The following is a 19827-nucleotide window of genomic DNA, read 5'->3' as shown; positions in this document are numbered from 1 at the left end:
AAGATTCTCTCCAGTGTTTTATCACAGTAACGCAAAGCTGACTAATAAAAAGTGATTTAAATAGTCTTGATATAGAAAATTATTTGAATTCCCTGTTAATCAATAGTTATTTTCAACTCCAAGAAAACCTTAATGCAATGGAGGCCACAAAGCCTTTGGAGTTAGATGGACTTGTTTTCAAAACACTACTTACAAACTGTGTGACCTTAGGCTTCCTACTTAACCTCTCTAAATGTCAGTTTCTATGGAGCATACCAATTCACAAAATCAGTCTGAGGAATAAAGAAGTTGATTATGTAAAGCACAAGATATCATGTCTGCCACATTGAAACGTTCAGTAAATATCATTCCTGCCATGATACACAGCCCTCCACAGGCCCCAAGCAATAGAACAAACTGAAGAGGCAGAAACTTAAGAGCTAACTGAAGAGGCAGAAAAATCTTCATTCTTAAAGGATGAAGATTTAGAAATGTAACTATTTAGGCCCAGGGTTGTACCCCAGTGGTAGATCAAGTGTTCAGCATGTGCAAGGCCCACAGTTTGATCCCCAGGACCACCAAGGAAAAAAAGAAAGGAGAAAGAAATGGTAAATGGTTTTAAATGAAATTTTAATATTTTCATGTACCTCAAACAAAGGGAATATAGGACAATAGCAGTCACACAAAAGGGACTCAGAATTAACTTACTGAAACTTTACGAAGAGCTTCAAGAAGAAGTAACAGGTGCCGGTTAGAGAGCATTTATGCGTCAAAAAGTTTTCTCAAGGATTGCAAGGTTAATCATCTTTAATCCTCACAATAACATTAGAGATGAATGTGATTACAATCTCTTCTGACAGATGTGGAAACTGAGGCATAGGAGATTCATAAAACTAAAAACTAAGTAGTTAATGCAGAAATCAAACCTAGTTGATTTGGCTGTAGAGCCTGCACACTTTAACACTGTTACTCATATCTGAGTTGTTTGCTCAGGAACCAAAGAAGTATTTCTTTAAACCTCTCTTCTGCTCTACTAAATCCCCTTCTATCTCTAGTCCATCTTTTAATCTTAGGGACACTTAGCTTAGCAACCCTTTCTATAAATAGCCTGCTTAGTTCACTTTCGTTTTCAGCGCTGGGAATGGAACTCAGGGCCTTGCATGTGCTGGCCAGGTGCTCTAGCAGTGAACTATATGCACAGTCCCACTGTCCTGACTTTTATGATAATAGTTCTTGCTCTCTTTAAGTTTTATCATCTCTATATGCACATCTAGGCAACACAGTTTAATCTGTTTGAATTTTATATAAATGGATCCACACCATGTCTTTTTAAAAATAATTTTATTGTGGTATAAGTTCATTCTTTTAAGTTGTATAATTCAATGGTTTTATATATGTTCGGAGTTGTATGACCATCACAATCAATTTTAGAATGGTTTCATCACTTATTAGCAGTTTCTCCCTTTTCCTTCTTCGCAGCCCTAGGAAACACTAGTCTACTTTCTGTCTCTACAGATTTGTTTCTTCCTAACATTCCATGTAAATAGAACCATACAATGTATAGTTTTCTATGTCTTTCCTCTTTCATTAGCATAGTTTCAAGGTTCATCTATATGGTAGGATGAATCAGTATTTCTTTCCTTTTGTCTATTCATCAGTTGATTTGATGATTGAGTTGTTTCTACTTTGGGCTATGATTAATATCTGCCATGAATGATAGTATACATTTTTTGCAGACATATGTTTTCTTTTCTTTGTCTTTTTGAGACAGGGTCTCTCTATGCAGTTCAGACTGGCCTTGAGCTCACTTTGTAGCCCAGGTTGGTCTCAAACTCACAACAATCCTCTTGCCTCAGCCTCCTGAGTCCTGGGATTACAGGCGTGCACCAACATGCCCATCCCTGCCATATCTTTTCATTTCTCTTGGATATTCACCTAAGAGTGGAATTACTGAATCGTGCGATAATTCTATATTTAACCTTTTGAGGAAATTCCAGACTGTTTCCCAAAGCAGCAACACCATTTTGCATTTCTATCAGCAACATTTGAGGATTCTAATTTCTGCATGTCCTTTCAAACACTTGATATTATATTTCATTATAACCATTCTAGTAGGTATCAATTACTGTATCCTTGTGGTATTCATTTGCATTTCCCTGATGGCTAATGATGTGGACCATCCTTTCCTGTGCTTATTGACCATTTATATATATTTTCCCTGAGGAAATGTCTGTTCAGATCCTTTGCTAATTTTTAAATTGGTTTATCTGTCTTTTTTATTACTATTGAGTTGTAAAAAAAAAAAAAAACCTTCTTGTATTCTAGAAGAAAGTCCCTTATATATAACCTGTACACATTTTCTCCCATTCTGTGAATTCTCTTACTTTTCTTGACAGTGTCTTTTAATACACAAAAGCTTTAAATATTGAAGAAGTTCAATTTATCTATGCTTTTCTTTTGTTGCTTATGCTTTTGTGTCATATCTAGGAATATCTAAGAACACAAAATTTACTTCTATAGTTTCTTCTAAGAGTTTTATAATTTTAGCTCTTATATTTAAGTCTGTGATCCAGTTTGAGTTAATATTTATGCGTGGGATGAGGTAGTGGTACAAATTCATTTTTTTGCACATGGATATTCAGTTGTCCCTGCGTCATTTGTTGAATAGATTATTTCTCTACTGAATGGTCTTGTTACTCTTGTCAAAAACCAACTGGCTATAAATGTTGTGGTAAGTTTTGGTATTGGGAAGTGTGGGTCCTCCAACTTTGTTCTTTTTCACGATTGTTTTGGCTATTCTCAGTCCCCTGTACTTCCATATGAATTTAGGATCATTTTGTCAATTTATACGAAGAAGCCAACTGACATTATGTTAAGAATTCTACTGAACCTATAGATCATTCTCTAGATTCTTCATCTTAGCAATTTTAAGCCTTCCACCCCATTAACATTAACTGTCTTTCCATTTATTTAAATCTTTATTTCAGCAGTGATTTGTGATTTTCAGTTTAAGAATTTTGTACTTCTTTTGTTGGATTTGTTCATAAACATTTAAATTTTGATACTGTTAGGATTGTTTTCTTAATTTCAGGTTTGAATTGTACATTGCTAGTGTATATGGAAATACCATTGATTTTTGTATGCTCATCTTGTATCTTACAGTTTTGTTGAACTCATTTACTACTTCTAATCACTTTTAGTGATTGCCTTACGATTTCTATACACAAAATCATATCCTCTAAAAACAGAGTTTTACTTCTTACGTTCCAAATCCAGATGCCATTTATTTCCCCTTCTTGCCTAACTGCCCTGACTAGAACCTCCAGTACAATACTGAGTAGAAGTGGCAAGAGAGGACATTCATTCTTGACTCGTTATTTTCCTTGCTTTCTATTTCAATAATTTCTGATCTTATATTAATCATACCATTTTAAAATTTTTGTTGGGCTTTTTTTGCTTTTTCATTTTTTCTTACATCTCAAGATGAATGCTTAACATGGTACCTTTTGGCCTTTCATCTTTGCTAATACAGATTTCCTTCTAAGCATTGCTTTAGCTGCATCCTACAGGTTTTGGTAAGTGTATTTTCATTATCGTTCCTCCAACTGTTTTGAGATGGGTTCTCATTCCGTGGCCCGGGCTGGCTCCAAACTCCTGGGCTCAAATGTTCCTCCTATCTCAGTCTCCTGAGTGAGAATACAGGCGCGTGCCACTGCACTTGGCTCAGCTAAAATATATATTTAAATTCCATGATCACCCTCCTTGACCCATCACTTATTTCTAAATATGTGTCATCGTTTCTAAACATGCTGAGATTTCCTACTTACCTATCTGCTGCTGATTTGTAACTTATTCACATTGTGATTTTAATTCTTTAAAATGTATTGAACTTCCTTTCTGGCCTAATATATGGTCAAAATTTATAGCTGTTCTACACATGTATACTGTAGTTGTTGGCTGCAATGTTCTTTACGTTAGCTATTCACTCAAGAGACTAATAATATTGTTTAAAACATTCTATATCCTTAGAGATATTTTTGTCTTATTGATTAACTACTGATAAAAGTGTGGTAAGACCTTCCACTTTGTACATTTGCCTATTTCTCCTTTTAGTAAGATAATTTTGCATTTCTATAGAGCTTTGCTGTAAGTGCATAATTGTGTGAATTTGTTAAAATTCCTAGAGAGTTGAACTTTTTAACACTATAAAATAACATAGTTCTAATAATAGTCTTTTCATTAAAATGTATTATTTGATGTGAATACAGGTATAACACATTTTTTAACTTTTACACATTATTTGCAAAATTTTTCTTTTTTCATCTTTTTACAGTCAGCCTATCTTTTGGATTTTTCTCTTAAGCTGCATGCAGTTATATTTGATGATACTTGTTTTTTGTTGTTGTGTTTGTTTTTTCAGGTGGGGTCTGGCCATGTAGTTCCGACTGGCCTTGAACTCACTGGGTAGCTTAGGCTGGCCTCGAACTCATGGCGATCTTTCTCCTTGACCTCCCAAACGCTGGGATTAAAGGTGTGTGCCACTGCACCTAGCTTATTTTTTTTTTTTTAAATGAGCTCAGACAAGTTTTATTAATGAAGATTTTTTCATGTTTTATTTTTCACCAGTCTGTTCTGGCATGCTTCTAATGGCACCAGAAGCACCTGGATCAATGATTTTGCCTGTGTGCACTTTCTGTAGTATTTTCTACATGCTGTGCACAGTTCAATATTATTACCACTGTAGTGATGGGCACCAGTTTTGGCCAACATGGCGTAGTACTGTATTTCAAATTTCCTCAAAGCTGGGCAGTTGTTGGTAAAGATGACCAGTTTCACTTTGCCCTGTCTGATCATCTGCCAAGTCTGCTTATACCTCAGCATGTAATTTCCACTTCTCCTAACAAGTTGCATCCTAGAGTTGATGAACTTCAGGGACTTTTTCGTCTTCTTTGCAGCAACCACCATCTTTCCACCCTTCGTGCAGGTGGCTCCCAACCAAAAGCAGCCCGCAAGATGGCCAGGGACAGAAAATGAGACACTTGTTTTTTCACTTGAATGTTTCTCTCAAAACATTTAATAAAATTGTTATATTTGGTTTAAAGCTACCGTTTTTTTTGTGTGCTTTTATTTGTGTCACCTATGTCTCTTTAACCTCTTCTTTCCTGACTTACAAAAAATTGAGCAGGGGGGCATAGCTCATGGTAGAGTGAGTGCTTAGTACGCATAAAGCCTTGGGTTCAATCTCCAGTACATAAATAAATAAATAAATAAATTGAGGTTTTTGTTAGCCATTCAACTTTTTTCCTGCCTAGTGGTTTGGAGTTTTATATCCTGTTGCTCTTATCTTAACAGTCACATCCTACTAATTACTACAATACAATTACATTTGCAAAGTATATGTACCTAAATCACTTCTGATGCGATACACAATATCCTTAGAAAAGTTGAATTCTATTTATGTCCCTCTTGATGTCTTTTCTTATTGTATAGTACTTTATTTTTTTAAATCTAGCATGGATGTATTTATGATTCTTTTTTCCATCAATGTTCACTATGTTGCCCATGTACTTCCACCTTCTGTGCTCTACATTCCTTCTTATATTTAGTTCTTCTGATATCATTTTCCTTCCGAAGTACATTCTCAGTTTCCCTTAGTTTGGTCTGCTGGTGATAAACTCTCTCAGTTTTTGTCTGCCTACAAATATCTCCGCTCTCCTTTTGAATATTTCTATGCACACTGCTGCCCTTGGGGTATGAGATAATATAGGTAAAATGGGGGCCATGTGTATCCCCATCCGGGCTTGGACTTCAGAAGAGCCATATTCTCAGTGCGGGATGGCAATTTGCACTCAGCTCCTTCGCTAGTGTAACAATGCCTATGTCAATGGGGTTGCTGAGATCCTCAAATGAGATAAGGGATGGAAAAGTCCTGGCACACAGGAAGAAGACAACCAAAGGTAGTTATTATTTCAACTGAAATCTTTGGCTGTTAACTTTCAGGTTTTTAAGGTTTAATTTTTGTAATTGGAAAATAAAATGTGCCCTACTTAGCTGAGCAAAAATTCTTACAACTGGAAAGTCTCTCTCAAGCCCCTCTCCTGCAACATGAGGAAGGCATGCTCTGTATCCTGCTTGAGCCGGTTTAGCAAATGCTCCTCCAACCCCTACATAAAGAGGACTTGGCTTTGTTCTGGTGAGCCAACCTAGGCACCATTACACAGTCAACATGAGCTGTCAGACTTCTGAGACCTACTCTCTGTCTTTGCAATGCCATCAGGCCCCACTTCAGAGGACTGGATTTGATAACGGAGCCGGTTAAATGTCGAACAAGATTCTGCCTAGAAACCAGAGTCTGGATTTAGGACCCATAAGGATAACTTCCCTAAGTCACATCTGTGAAGACCTTTTCACTTTATAAGGTAACATTTACAAGTTGCAGTGACAAGAAACTGACATATTGGGGTGGCCAATATTCAGCCTGCTATCGAGTCCAAAATGTTAGCACACCATTTTAGGAAGATTGTGGCCCCAGCTAAGAATAGTTCCTCGGGACTGGCATTTCACCACAGATATGTACAGATACAACGGAAACAGACCCATTTTCTTCTTCACTAATCTCTACACCTCGGAGAGAATTTCCTAACGGTGGAGCCCAGGAATCTGAATTTCTAACTAGCTCTCCCAAATGACCCTTATGCAACCAGTTTTACATTCATATTTGAGAGATTATTGGATAAAAGTCGCAATGATCTAAATCTCCTCCCTGTTAAGTGGACACAGTGCCCCCTCCTTCACAATAAAAGAGACGTCCACGGAAGCCTATTTGCACAAAGATAGTACTAACGCTCTCTCCTTTCCCTTATACAAAGGTGAGGAACTTCCACTGTTTCACTTGATTTTGGTCCCAGCTCATGATGAATGCACCTGGCCTCCAGCCACTGAGTTGAACCAAAGGGGAAAAGGAGAAGGTTGCGGGGGCGGGGCGGACAATGAAAGAACGGAGGGAAGGAGAAAGTCGCAAATGTAGGGTGAATTACAAACCGCTCTCTACTCCAGACCGAGCTGCTGTCGACGCCCCATCCGCCGGCTTCTCCCGGGCTCCTCCAACTTTTGACAGCCCCTGGGCTGTGACGGGAGTCCGCCCCCGGCTCCACTGATTGGTCGCCTTGGCCCGCTCGTCAGGCTCTTTTGTCTCAGGGGGCGGGGGATAAAAGCAGCTTCAGTTGCCTAGGGAACCGCGCAGCCTCCCCTGGGCTACCCCTGGATGGGCGGCTTTGTGAAGCGGCTCCCCTCGGAACCTCGGCAGCTAGCGGCCGAGTCTGCGCCAGTCCTTTTCCTCTGTAGGGCCTCGGAGACCAGAAGGAAGAATCCATAGCTGTTGACGCCAGAGCATCCGCTGCCCACCAGCGGTGCCTAGGTAAAGAAAGGGAACGCGAGGCCCTGGTGCCAAGCGGGAGGGGGCTTAAACCTCACCAGTACAGGGCGGCTCCGGCTTGGAAAATCTGTGATTTTTGAAGCTGGGAAGGGAGCATTTCCATGGCCCGGCTGCGCTGAAGAGGTGGGGTTCACCCGGACGCTGCCTGTTGGGTAGGATTTGCCCGGGTCGGAGAGCGGGAGGGGGCCACGTGAGGCGGGGGAGACGGAATCGCCTTGGCTTGAACCCCTTCACTGTGGGTGGGTATGTCCAAATGCCCTTCCCTTGCTCCGTGGCAGCCCCTCAAAGCTGAAACTGAACTTGAATTCAGTGCAGCTGATTGTAGAGCTGAGTAGGCTGGTGCTCTCCGGGAGAACTGAGCCCGCGGGTGTGGGGGTCGTTTTGGCTTTTATTCACCAGGTGGGAGAGGGAAACTTCCTCCTGCTGACAGGGGATGCGGTGGGAGGAAGGGGAGTAGCGCAGGATTCTGGTTGAGGCTACTTCAGAATCTTCCTTTCCCTGGCCTCTTCTCCTGTGGCGCAGTTTTCATGTCCTGAGCACCCGGATCTGCGACCCTCTGTAGGCCGAGTTCGACCATACCTCGGAGGCGAGCTTTCTCACCAAAGGCACCGGTTGCAGAGGCCGGAAATAAAATAAAGGTGTGCTTCTGTTTCTGAGCTCGTGTAAGAATCGGAAAAATAACGGGGCTCGGGAGGAAGGGAGGTGTGGTTGAGACCAGAGATCATAAAGTTAATGAGATCTTATTTTATGTTCACAAATCTGTGACCATTGTATCAATTTTGACAGCCCAATTATCAACGCCACACACTATTAAACCTAGAATTCGCTCTTGAGTATCCTGCTGGCACAAGGAGCCTGGCTAGCTCCAGGATGCTCTAACTGTTAGTCTCCCGCAGAGTATTTTTAGGGCAGTGGGCAGATATAAAATCTAAGGAAGGCTCTTGAGGTAGGGAGAGACTGTGGCTGCAGCCTCCCCCCTTATTAATTACCTTTTTTCCTTTTTTACAGTGTCGAATGAAATAGGAGGAAGGTGTGCGTGCTGATTACGTGCTTTTTTCCCCCCTAAAAAGCCTCAGCATCTTCTTGTACTCAGATACCCTGTCAACTTCAGGCATGGCTAGCATCCTTGCTTGTATGGGTAATAGCCAGAGGCAAAACACAGCCTTGCCGCCTTGGGCCCTTTCCTTGCTGAGGTCCCTGGGGAGGAGTCTTGGTCCTTTGATGGCCAATCTGGTAGAGAGAAACATGAAATTGTTCTCTGGGAGGGCAGTGCCAGCCTATGGGGAAGAAACCTTTGAAAACTGGCTGATCCAAGTCAATGGGGTCCTGCCAGATTGGAATATGTCGGACGAGGAAAAGCTCAAACGGTTGATGAAAACCCTTAGAGGCCCTGCCCGAGAGGTCATGCGTCTGCTGCAGGCTGCCAACCCCAACCTAAGTGTGGCCGATTTTTTGCGGGCAATGAAACTGGTGTTTGGGGAGTCTGAGAGCCGTGTGACTGCCCATGGTAAATTTTTTAACACCCTGCAGGCACAAGGGGAGAAAGCCTCCCTTTACGTGATCCGTTTAGAGGTGCAGCTCCAGAATGCTATTCAGGCAGGCGTCCTAGCTGAGAAAGATGCAAACCAGACTGGTCTGCACCAGCTCCTAGTAGAGGCTGAGCTGAACAGAGACCTGCACCTCAGGCTTAAGCATCTTCTTAGGGTATATTCAAATGAGCAGGAGCAGCTTCCCAATTTCCTGGAATTAATCAGGATGGTAAGGGAAGAAGAGGATTGGGATGACACTTTTATTAGGCGGAAGCGCCCCAAAAGATCTGAGTCAATGACAGAGACAGCAACCAGCCCTGTGGCATTTCAGAGTTCCCCACCAATGGCTACTGGCAGTACTGACTGCAGTGTGATAGAGATAGATGATACCCTTGATGACTCAGACGAGGATGTGATCCTGGTGGAGTCTGAGGACCCTCCACTGTCATCCTTTGATGCCCCACCACTGAGAGGCAGGGCCGGATCTTGGGATCAAGTGCTGGTCATTGATTCCCCCGACAGTGACGAGGATCAGTTTCCTTCTGCCAGTGGTGATTTTGGGCGTAACAGTAATGGTCCTGGGGATATGTGTAGAGCCAGGAAACGAAAACGTATGATGTACTGTTCTTATTGTGGGGAGGAGGGCCACTCAAAAGAAACCTGCGACAACGAGAACAACAAAGTCCAGGTTTTTGAGAATCTGATCATCACCCTGCAGGAGCTGACACATACAGGGGAGGAGGGGACAGGAGAGGCCCCTTGTGAATTGAGTGACCCCTCTGAGCCACAGTAAAGTGCTAACCCCCAGCCTTCAATGAACCCCCTTACCTATATCCAGAGATCAGTGATGGTAAAACTGGGGGAAGGGGACTTCTAATTGCATTAATTAATCTGCATAACAGCTTTCTTTGGGGGTGGAGGAGAAAGGATCTGGCATACCAGGATGGTGGAAGGGGAAGGACTGACCTCGATCCTTGTGTCTCTCCCGACTACCTAAGAGTGTATTTTCTGTGTGTGCCCATTTCCTCGATGGCTTTATTCTCTTTGTGAAAGTGTTATATAATTCATTGTTAAATCTTCTGATAATACAGAAAAGTCTAAAAAGTAAAGTACAAATTAACCAAAACTCTCCACCCTTATGTAACTATTGTTAGCCCTTGGGTGAATGTCGTAGAGTCTTCCCTATAGCTATGTACCCAGATAGGTATATGTACAGATGAAAATGATCAATATAAGTGATGCTGTATATGCTGTATTTTTTCACTAAATAAAATATGTTGTGGGCTTCTCTGTCAATAAATATATATCTCTATATCAGCATCTACTTTAATGTCTCATGGTATTATTTTAGGAAGAAGTAAAACAAACAGAAATAAGAAAAATATAATGAAAAACTATAAATCTGAGTCATACTCTGAGATGGGTTTTTTTTTTATCAACTTTATTCTGCAGATAAGGAACAGGAGAAAGAAATGCGCTGAAATATTCCCCAAAGGGAAAGGGTCCTTTTCCCACAACTGACTTGCCTCCTACCGCATTGCACCAAATCATGGCCTGTACTAATTAATGCCAGCCCATGCTTTCTCTCTAAGTATCCTGAAGAGTTTGATGGAGAGGAAGTCTGGTGCTGGGATAATAACTCAACGTGGAGATTCCAGGGTCTCCATTCCGTTCACTTTGGGGAGGGGGAGCTGTCCCTCGTCTGTGTGGATTCCTTAGATTATGCCATTCCTTCTGATCAACATCCTGGCCACATTAAGGATTCTCTTCTGTGGACTAATACCATCCTCTGCCCCCTCCCTGATAAGAAAAAGAGAGAGAACAGCTACTCATGGGAGCTCAGCACCAGTGGGTCCAGGTGACAATGCCCAAGCCTCATCCTGTAAGTTCTGGCACTCATGCCACGGGACATGACAAACTAACCCCATTCCAACCCAATCTCACCTGCACGAGAATCCCTTTTTAGGGAGGGAGGAAATCCAATCTAGTTGGCAGGACACAGGAAAGGACATGGGAAGCAGAAAGCCAGGAAGCCCTATGAGGCTTGATCAAAGTATGTACTATATGGTGAATGTTTAAAAAAAGTTATTACAGTGAACGACGCATTGCCGTTAATCCTCAAAATATGTCCCCTCAGTTTGAACCCACATATCCCATCGTGCTTGCCATTTTCTGAAGCAGTTCTGGAAGTTTTCTTTCCTGTCTTTAGTTGCGTTATCCTGACTGCCTCAGTATCCTGAATCAATTCAAAATGTTTACGTTTCACGGTCATTTTCACACTGGGGAAGAGCCAGAAGTCGCAGAGGGCCATACCCAGTGAATAAGGCAGTTGAGGACACAAGCCTGCCTTTCTTTCCGTTGGATGGCACTTGACAGCAGTATTCACTGTATTTTTTAGATCACAGCCTGTAAAAGACACTCACAAAAGAGAACTTCCAGAACTATTTCAAAAAGTGGCAAAAATAATGGGATAAGTGTGTTGAAATCAAGAGAATAACATGTTTTTAAAGAAAATAAACATTTTAGTTTTGGATCATACCACATACAACTCATTTTTGTAGAGTGGAGAGCATTCAAGGAGGAGGGAAACAAAAGAGTGATCTTCTCAGAAACCCGCTCCTTGGTCCATCCTCTGGTCTCAAATTGAAAGGTGATAAGACACATGTGACTTCAGACCCTTAGAGTCCCTATGTCTCCTGTAGGTGCATACATTCCTATTTTTGCAAGTAGGACACGGTGTAGTGTGACTGCATGTAAGGCAGAAGGGTGGAGAGTGAGATAAATATGTACATCTGAGTCGGTCGTGAAGGAAATAAGGGCTCCGCAGAGCTAGGACAGAGTATGCAGCAGTGGGAACCCGTATGTTAGAGACAAGCCTAGAGCTGTATGGGTCAGGGGACAGGAGTGAGGGTACAGTTACCAGGGCGAGTCACATGAAGACTGACTGGGACAGGAGGCCTGGTAAGAATCACAGACGCTAGGGTTTAACAGAGAACCCTGCGCTGTGTTGTACTCAGAATGGCACGGACTGGGGGGTCCCAGAGAAGGTGGTTAGGGTTCTAGTTATGCTAATATCCTGATATCCCACCACCAGACTTCCACAGTCCACTCAGTAGGCACAAAGGGAGCACAGGCTGTGGCCTGGAGGGAGGGGTGGTAACCAAACGCTACCTGAAGCCTCGCGGGGAGTAAGTAGCCAAGCCCAGAGCCTGGCTTGAACCGCTCCTCTTTTCAGAAGTACCCCTTCAGCTCCTCCTTGGCTTCCCGCCCCTGCTCCATTCACGACCCCGTGATCTGACCTTACTGATTGCCCTCCTCCATCCCCCTGGAGCCGCACTGTCTTCTGGTGGCAAACATGGAGGCTCAACGTCCTGTGCTCAACATTCCATGTTTGCTCCAATGCTCAGCCTCCTGAACTCCCATTACGGGGAGCGGGGCGGACAGCCCCTCTGCCTCTGACCTTCTACCCAGGGAAAAAATGTCAGGAGGGCACCTCTGTGCCACTGGCAGCCCCCTGAATCTCTCCAGAGCCAAAGGGGACACCTCCTGCCCCCCCAGGAAGGAAGCAGCTCCAGTCATCCCCAAAGGCTACAGCAGCCCCAACATCTCTGAGCTTGCATAGATTTTAACACTTCCTTCATCCCTACCCATCCCTAAATCTACGCGTGGGGGGTTTCTAACCCCAACATCTAGTCCAACTTAGAACACAGTTTTATTTGTCGCTGTTTTACTCAGTAAACACTTGTTGAATGATTTTTCCAAAGACACAGAACATGCTGCCATCATTCCTTTCTGGCACCAGGTAGGGTAGAAAAATAAATACATCCTGTCCACACCACCACTCTCCCTTTCGCTGGAGTTAGCAGGGCAATCAGGGTGGACCACTGCTTGGAAAACCTGTGTTTTGGTCCATCCCTCTTTGCTTCCCTCTTCCTAGCCTCTTCTCCATTGTGTGTGTTTGAAATTGTTGGAAAGTGTATTTCCCCGACGTGGTATAACAGTTTTTGCTCATTTTGTTGACATTTGCTTCTCCTTTACTCGAAAAGTAAGTACTTCTTTCTAATTGGATGTCTGTGTGTTCAGATCAGACTAGTGAGATTCGTCCAAGGGAGATTTTTAGAGCATTTGGCAACTGATACCCTTCATTTCAAGCTATAGGCTTATTTTCTTCCTCCTATCTTTATGCTCGTTGGTCACTAAGGGATGCAAATCACTCTTTTGTCAGAAGAAACCGGCCTCTGAGTGCCCTTTGGCATTATCTCCCTCCTTCCTGGCATCTTTTCCCTTGGTTTCCATGACACCCTTCTCTCAGTTCCCTCTTCTCCGGCCTTTATGGTGCTCACTTCTCATTTCCTTTGCTGAGTCTTCTGTCATAACTTGATTATTGATTAACCATAATAAATTAAAAATCATTACTTTTTTTTAATGATTTTGTGTGCCAGTCACCCTGTAGCAAGTCTATTAAAGGCATTAGCTCCTTACTCTTCATCTTAACCTTGTAGGGTAGGCATTACTATTATCACACATTTCAGATTAAGAAACTGGCTGAAAAATTATGAAACTCACCCAGAATTATACACCCAGTTAGCGGTAGAACTAGATGTCATACTCCAGGTGAGTGACTCCAAAGCCTTTACTCCTTCCATTACTTTGCTCTATCATGCATCTTTTCTGCAGTGTTGCTTACTGTCCAAGGAAAAGGCCAGCTTTTTGCACATACGCCCTGTGTATGAGTGATTCACACACAACTAGTCCACCGTAGGCGCTAAGGAATTGGCAGTTATGAGGCTGGATGCATTGCTCTGCTACAGAAGGACCGACAGGAGAAAGTAAATGATGGCTTGGCCATGCAAACAGCGCTTATTTAGTGTGAATCTGAGGCAGTGCCGTTCCGATTCCGTGAACTGCACAGGGCCTGGCCCCTGGCAGGCATAAGAATTGATTCAGAAATGCCTGAGAGTTTGATGATGATGATGATGATGATGATGGGATGATAAAGGAGCAGTTACTGAATGCTGAAGTAGATTCCTTGGACGGGACCAACACTGCCCATCCCCCACCCCATCCAAGGTTTGTGTGTACCCAGGGAATTTCTCTTTCCTGTACATGTTAAAGCCGCCTTTATCTCTTCAGATAGCTTAAAACCAGCCAAATTACTCTCCTGAGCAACAGACAGGAGTGATGTGTGAAGGAAGCTGATGTCAGTGTGACACAGCTTCCCTTGTGCAAGGTGGGAAGGAAACATGACTGAGGTCTGAGGAGTGCTTTCCAATATAGGGATCTCTGTGATCCTGCCACTACCAAGGGTGTCAAGGGTAGGATAAAAAGGTACAGAGTCCTAGCTAGCACAGGCACAGCGTGACTGAAATATTTTGGAGGAAGACATGGCTTGGTGTGGTGCAGAAAAGGCTCTCCATATTTAAGCTTTAGCTTCGGCAGCAAGGAGGAATAAAAGTAAGAAACACCATGAAAGGCATGTGAGCATGTGAATCAGTGAACTGCTGCCTAAAACCTAGTTTAATACCTGTCTGGGAAAGAGGGTGCCAATTAAAATGCCATTGTCAGGTAAAGTATACAAAGAGCTTATAGCGTGTTACTGTTCTTATTTTCTATTCTGGTGAAAATTTCTTTGATTTTCACAATGCTATAGAGTACATAAAAGTGTAATTTATGTCATGGTGGTGGGGAGAGGACAGTGCTTGGTCTCATGGCTTCATCCTGACGGGGAATAGGGACCCCAGCTGCAGAAGTTCACCTCAGACCAGAGCTAACACACCTCACAGCTGCTTCCTCACTCATGTATCATTTTCACCCCCTCCTCTATAGAGCAGGGCAGTGAAGCACACAGGGAGTCACCTAAGATCACACAGCTAGTGTGAGGTGGAGCTGGAACTGAACTTCAGAGCCTCTCCTCAGAGCCAGAAGTTGTTACTGTTGTGCTATGTGATTGTTCCTAAGGTAATGGGTACAAATACCTGGTCGTTCTATTGGCTGCTCCCTGGTATCAATTTCTGATGGCCAAGTCAGCACAGTAACATGGCCTCTATCTCATTTCTTGTATTAAGACAGAAAAGATGATCAGTTTAGGAAAGTTCCCCAGAAACTGAGTTTGAGAATGCCTTATCCTCATACTCATTTTTATATCCAGTTTCTGGGATAAAATAATAAAACTGACAAACTATTGATGGGAATGTTGGCCAATAGTCTCCCTCTCATGCTGCTAGTAAGACTGAGGTGGACATACTTTCTGGTAGGCTGGCAGGAAAATCATCAAATATTGAAATATGAAAATCCTTGGATCTGGCAGTTTGACTTCTTGAAATTGATGCTGAGAAAATAGCTGGACAAATGTAAAAGTTTTTCTGAACAAAGATATTCTAGGTTTTGTTTTTTTTTTAAAAAATGGGAAAGTGGAAAACAACCTAAAGACTATGAGTAAGACTTGCCTGAATAAAGTAGGCTCTGTACTTGCAATAAAATGCTACACATTTAAAACTCTGGCTGTGCCATCAGATCATTGGTCTAGCTAGAAAAATGATGCGTGTCCTCTCTAAAATTCGAGAAGGCCACTGCTCTGTCAAGCCATCCATGATATCTTTACCCCCAGTGCGCTGCTCCATCAATCTGGATCTTTCACCTTCACCTGGCAAAATCCTCGTGAAACTCCAAGTATCATCTCACCAGTTCTCCCTCAGTCCAGCTTTCCCTGACTTTGCTGAAGTTTATTACCTATCTATCCTGGGTAGTATGAATTATTTTGTTATAATTGCTTCTATAGTAATCTGTCTTCCACGCTTGGCTTATAGCCCCAGTACAACACAGTGTGGTTGGGGTATCTAGACACATATTCCAGGCACAGTCTCATCTCATATGTTTGCGAGGACTGTTTACACTGTTCCTTCAGAGAGCCCTAGGACTTGATTCCTTGTGATGTTGTAATATTTGCTCAAGTGTTACCTTCTTACTCAGGCTCACCCCAAATGGCCCATTTCAAACTGCACATCTGGCCTCCAGCCCTCTCATTCCCCTTTCATTGCTTTACTTTCCTATCACGTGCTTTTCTTCCACTATACTATTTCTCATAATATACCCACTTATTATATTGTATAGTGCTATCTCTTCCCATTAGAACATAAACTCAGTAAGAGCAGACATCTCAGTCTGCTCAGTTCAGGCACATCCTCAGCTCTTAGAATACTTCCCAGAACATAGCTGGTTCATAAATGTTTGGGGCTGGAATGAATGATGTGCCTGAAACACGTAGGCACTCAGTGAATGGAAGCCTTTGTTATTGCTGCCCACCTGGAAAAGGTGCTGCTGGAGAGGAGATGGCCAGTGAGACAATAGTGCACACCACTGAATGCCATTGACTTAGTTTAGGAGATCAGAAACCTGGGAGATATTCTAGATCAATTGCTTGGTTCTCACTCTCTCCCAGGGTGTCACTTATTAGTTGGACTTTTCACTCTTGGTATGGGAAAAAGTGGGAGAAGGGTTTCTGTTATGGTTTATACCTCAAATGTCTATCTAAAGTGTCATGTGTTCAGTGGACACTAGTGCGTCTATCATTGAACATGTGATGGGTGGGGCTGCTGGTGGTTCCCGGTGGTGTGACCTGGAAGGGTTTATTCTTCTTCCTGGCTCCTCCCTTTTCTCTCTGCTTCCTGGCTGCCATGGGTTGAGAGATTTTCTCCACTAGGCCCTTTCACCATGCCGTTTCTGTCTTGGAGCCGGTCAGTCATAGACTGAACTTAGGTGTAGGTATTGGGCATTTTGTCTTAGCAATTGGAAAGTGACTAGTACAGTTTCTCTGTGGTTATAATATATTGCATCACTGAAATTTAGAATTAAGTATTTCAAATTCCTAATTGTCCTATGTGCATTTGTAAATACTAAAAATAAGGGCCCTGCAAAGTATGAGTTTTTGAGTACTCTTATACTTTTCTTTTACTAAAGAATAATTAACAATAGGACCTTTAACCAGTATGATCAGTATGCACTGAACATGTCAACAATATACTCAAAATTCTTAATCCCATTTTGGTGAAGAAAAATGAGTCTCAGCAAGAGATAGTAACAAAACTAAGGCTGGATAGTCAGGAAGCAGATGGTAACTTGGGATCCAAAGTTTGTGAACATTGTTTTGACTTTTATTAGTACATGTTTGCAGTACCTAATGATTACATTCACTATAGGGAATTGGTACATGGACATAACACATTTCAATTTCTTTCTTTTCCTGCCTCCCTTCATCCCTTTTATTTTTCCAGCATTAGATTCATTTGTTTATCTTGTAAGCTCTTACAAAGTTATTTATCATCTATATAGATTGAAAACCAGAATACTAGGCCAAAAATACAGAAAACATGTAAGACAGTTGTACTAGGTCAAGGTGCACTTTTAGATATATTGTCTATGCTGGATTACAATACCTTTTCTTTCCTTTTATTTCATACTTTATATTATATATTTCAAGCGAAAATATTGACATGGTTGAGAAAAACTCAATCACAGTTGTTATGGCTTGTATCTAAATGTCCTCCCAAAACCTTATGTGCTCATAGGTGGGGCTTTTGGGAGGTGGCTGGATCATGGGTGTGTGGTGCTGGATTAGGATGTGTGATATTTGGATTAAAAATGGATGATAACTAAATTAGTGAATTGATTGGTTTAGAATAGTTCTAGATGTGGATAATAGGAAGGCCCACCTTGCATGTGGGTGGCTCCATCCAATAAGCTTGCAGTCTAAATGAGATAAAAGGGAAAGGAATGCTTTCTGGTTGCTGCTTCCTGCTCACTCTGTCATGGATTGTTTCTCCTCTGCCATGCCCCTCGACCATGCCACCCTGCCTTGGAGCCAGCTGACTATAGACCGAAACCTCTACAAACTGTGAGCTGCAATGAAACTTTTCTCCTTAACTTGTGGGTGTTGGTTATTTTGTCTCAGCAATGAGAAAAATAACTAAGACAACAGTGGAAGATCAACAACTGATTGAGGTTTGGGATAATAAGTACTATGCAGCTATAAATACCTGGTGAGAGTCCTATTTATCAAGCACAGAATAAAGTTGTTGGAAGAATTTAAATTTCACTAGTGGGAACATAATGGAAGTTAATTTTAAATATCCTAGATGATCTAAAATCTAATTTTATCCCAGAAAAACATAATTGAAGCTGAACTCAGTTTAGTTTCATTAATACCTGAAACTCAAGAGATGATACATAAGCTTTTTCCTTCTCTGTGTACCAGAATATTTTGTAAAACTATTTTACTTATTAAACAGTTTTAGAGTTGTTTTACAAGTAGTATATTTAGAATAAATAGTTAATATTTAAGTATTCATAAAGTATTCAGAAAGTGAAAAAATGCACCAGAGGCAAACACTGAACATTTTGGCATACTTCTTTTAAAACTCTTTCCTAACTCTGTGACTGCCTACAGGTTAGACCAATTTACTTTGTCTCGCAATTTACTTTGCTGAAATTGTACATTCTATAGGGTTTTACAAATTAAAAATTAAAAAAATATTTTGGTTCCATTTCTAATGATAAGTGTAATAATGTCAAGAGTAAAAATTGCAGATTATTTGGCAAAAAGAGGAGTAAGGTGGTAAAAATTGAACAAATATAGAAACATGCCAATGAAAGCTACAAAAATAAACACTGTGTTGGTATTAGCTGACAAAACCATGCTGTTATCAATAGATGCAGAAAAGGCTTTTGACGAAATATAACAATGCTTCATGATTTAAAAATCTTGAAGAAAACAGGTATAGAAGAACCATACTTGAATATGATAAAATCTGTACTGACAACTCAATGGCCAGCACCACACTAAATGAGAAAAAACTAAAAGCATTCCCCCTAAAATCAGGAACCAGACAAGGATGTCCACTATCACCTAAATGAAACATTATCCAGAGCAATTAGGCAAAAGAAAGAAATAAAAGCAGCACATATGGAAAAAAACCTCAAATTATTATTCTTTGAAGATGACATGATTATCTACACAGAAAACCCAAAAAACTCCACAAAAAATTCTTAGAATTAATAACAAACTTTAGCAGTGTAGCAGGATACAAGATCAACACACTGAAATCACTAGCATTTTTGTACAAACAAGTGAACAGGATGAGAAAGAAACTATGAAAATAATACCATTCACAATAGCTTCAAGAAAAATGAAATATGTAGGAATTAACCTAATCAAGGAAGTGAAAAACTTCTACAAAGAAAACTACAGTAGTCTGAAAAAGGAGATTGAAGAAGACATCAGAAAATGGAAAGATGTTCCCTGCTTCGGGATAGGCAGAATCAATATTGTCAAAATGGCCATACTTCCAAAACTGTTGTACAGATTCACTGCAGTCCCAATGAAAATATCAGCAGCATACTTTACCTATCTTAAAAAAAACTCATAAAATTCATATGGGACCTGAAGATATCCAAAGTACAAAAAGCAATTTGAGGCAATAAGAGCAAAGCCAGAGGATAGCAATACCTGACTTCAAATACTGCAAAGCAGTAGAGATAAAAATGTCATGGTACTGGAACAAAAACAGATACATAGATTGATGAAACGGAACTGAGAACATAGAAACTTCCCCTAACACATTCAGCTATTTGATCTTCAACAAAGGGGCCAAAAGCATAGGTTGGAGGAAAGACAACCTATTTAATGAGTGGTGCTTTGAAAACCGGTTATCTGTGTGCACATTGAAAATAAACATTTATATCTCATCATACACTAAATTAAAATCAAAATGGCTCAAAGATTTAAATATGAAAACAGAAACATTAAACCTACTGGAAGATAAACTGGTAAAACACTTGAAGACATAAGTGTAGAAAAGGATTTTCTAAACAGAACCTCAATTGCACAGG

At 41.4% G+C, this 19827-nt stretch overlaps 1 protein-coding gene, 1 long non-coding RNA gene and 1 pseudogene across 2 annotated transcripts; 2 read left to right on the top strand and 1 right to left on the bottom strand.

Annotated features, from left to right (window-relative positions):
* Positions 1 to 4548: 4548 nt before the first annotated feature.
* LOC102024163 lies at positions 4549 to 4944 on the bottom strand (annotated as a pseudogene).
* A 2247-nt stretch (positions 4945 to 7191) lies between these two features.
* LOC102016419 lies at positions 7192 to 8452 on the top strand. Its single transcript, XR_264761.1, has 3 exons — positions 7192 to 7396; positions 7937 to 8052; positions 8423 to 8452. It is a non-coding gene; the product is annotated as an uncharacterized LOC102016419 (long non-coding RNA).
* Positions 8453 to 8457: 5 nt separating this feature from the next.
* Zcchc12 (zinc finger, CCHC domain containing 12) lies at positions 8458 to 10255 on the top strand. The gene has a single exon (XM_005410456.1). The coding sequence runs from the start codon at positions 8528 to 8530 to the stop codon at positions 9734 to 9736; it is 1209 nt and encodes a 402-aa protein (XP_005410513.1). The 5' UTR covers positions 8458 to 8527; the 3' UTR covers positions 9737 to 10255.
* Positions 10256 to 19827: the final 9572 nt, after the last annotated feature.

Source organism: Chinchilla lanigera, unplaced genomic scaffold (assembly GCF_000276665.1).
Source record: "Chinchilla lanigera isolate Chin_1 unplaced genomic scaffold, ChiLan1.0 scaffold00133, whole genome shotgun sequence".
In the NCBI taxonomy this organism is placed as follows: domain Eukaryota; kingdom Metazoa; phylum Chordata; class Mammalia; order Rodentia; family Chinchillidae; genus Chinchilla; species Chinchilla lanigera.
This window is presented reverse-complemented; position numbering and strand designations above follow the sequence as displayed.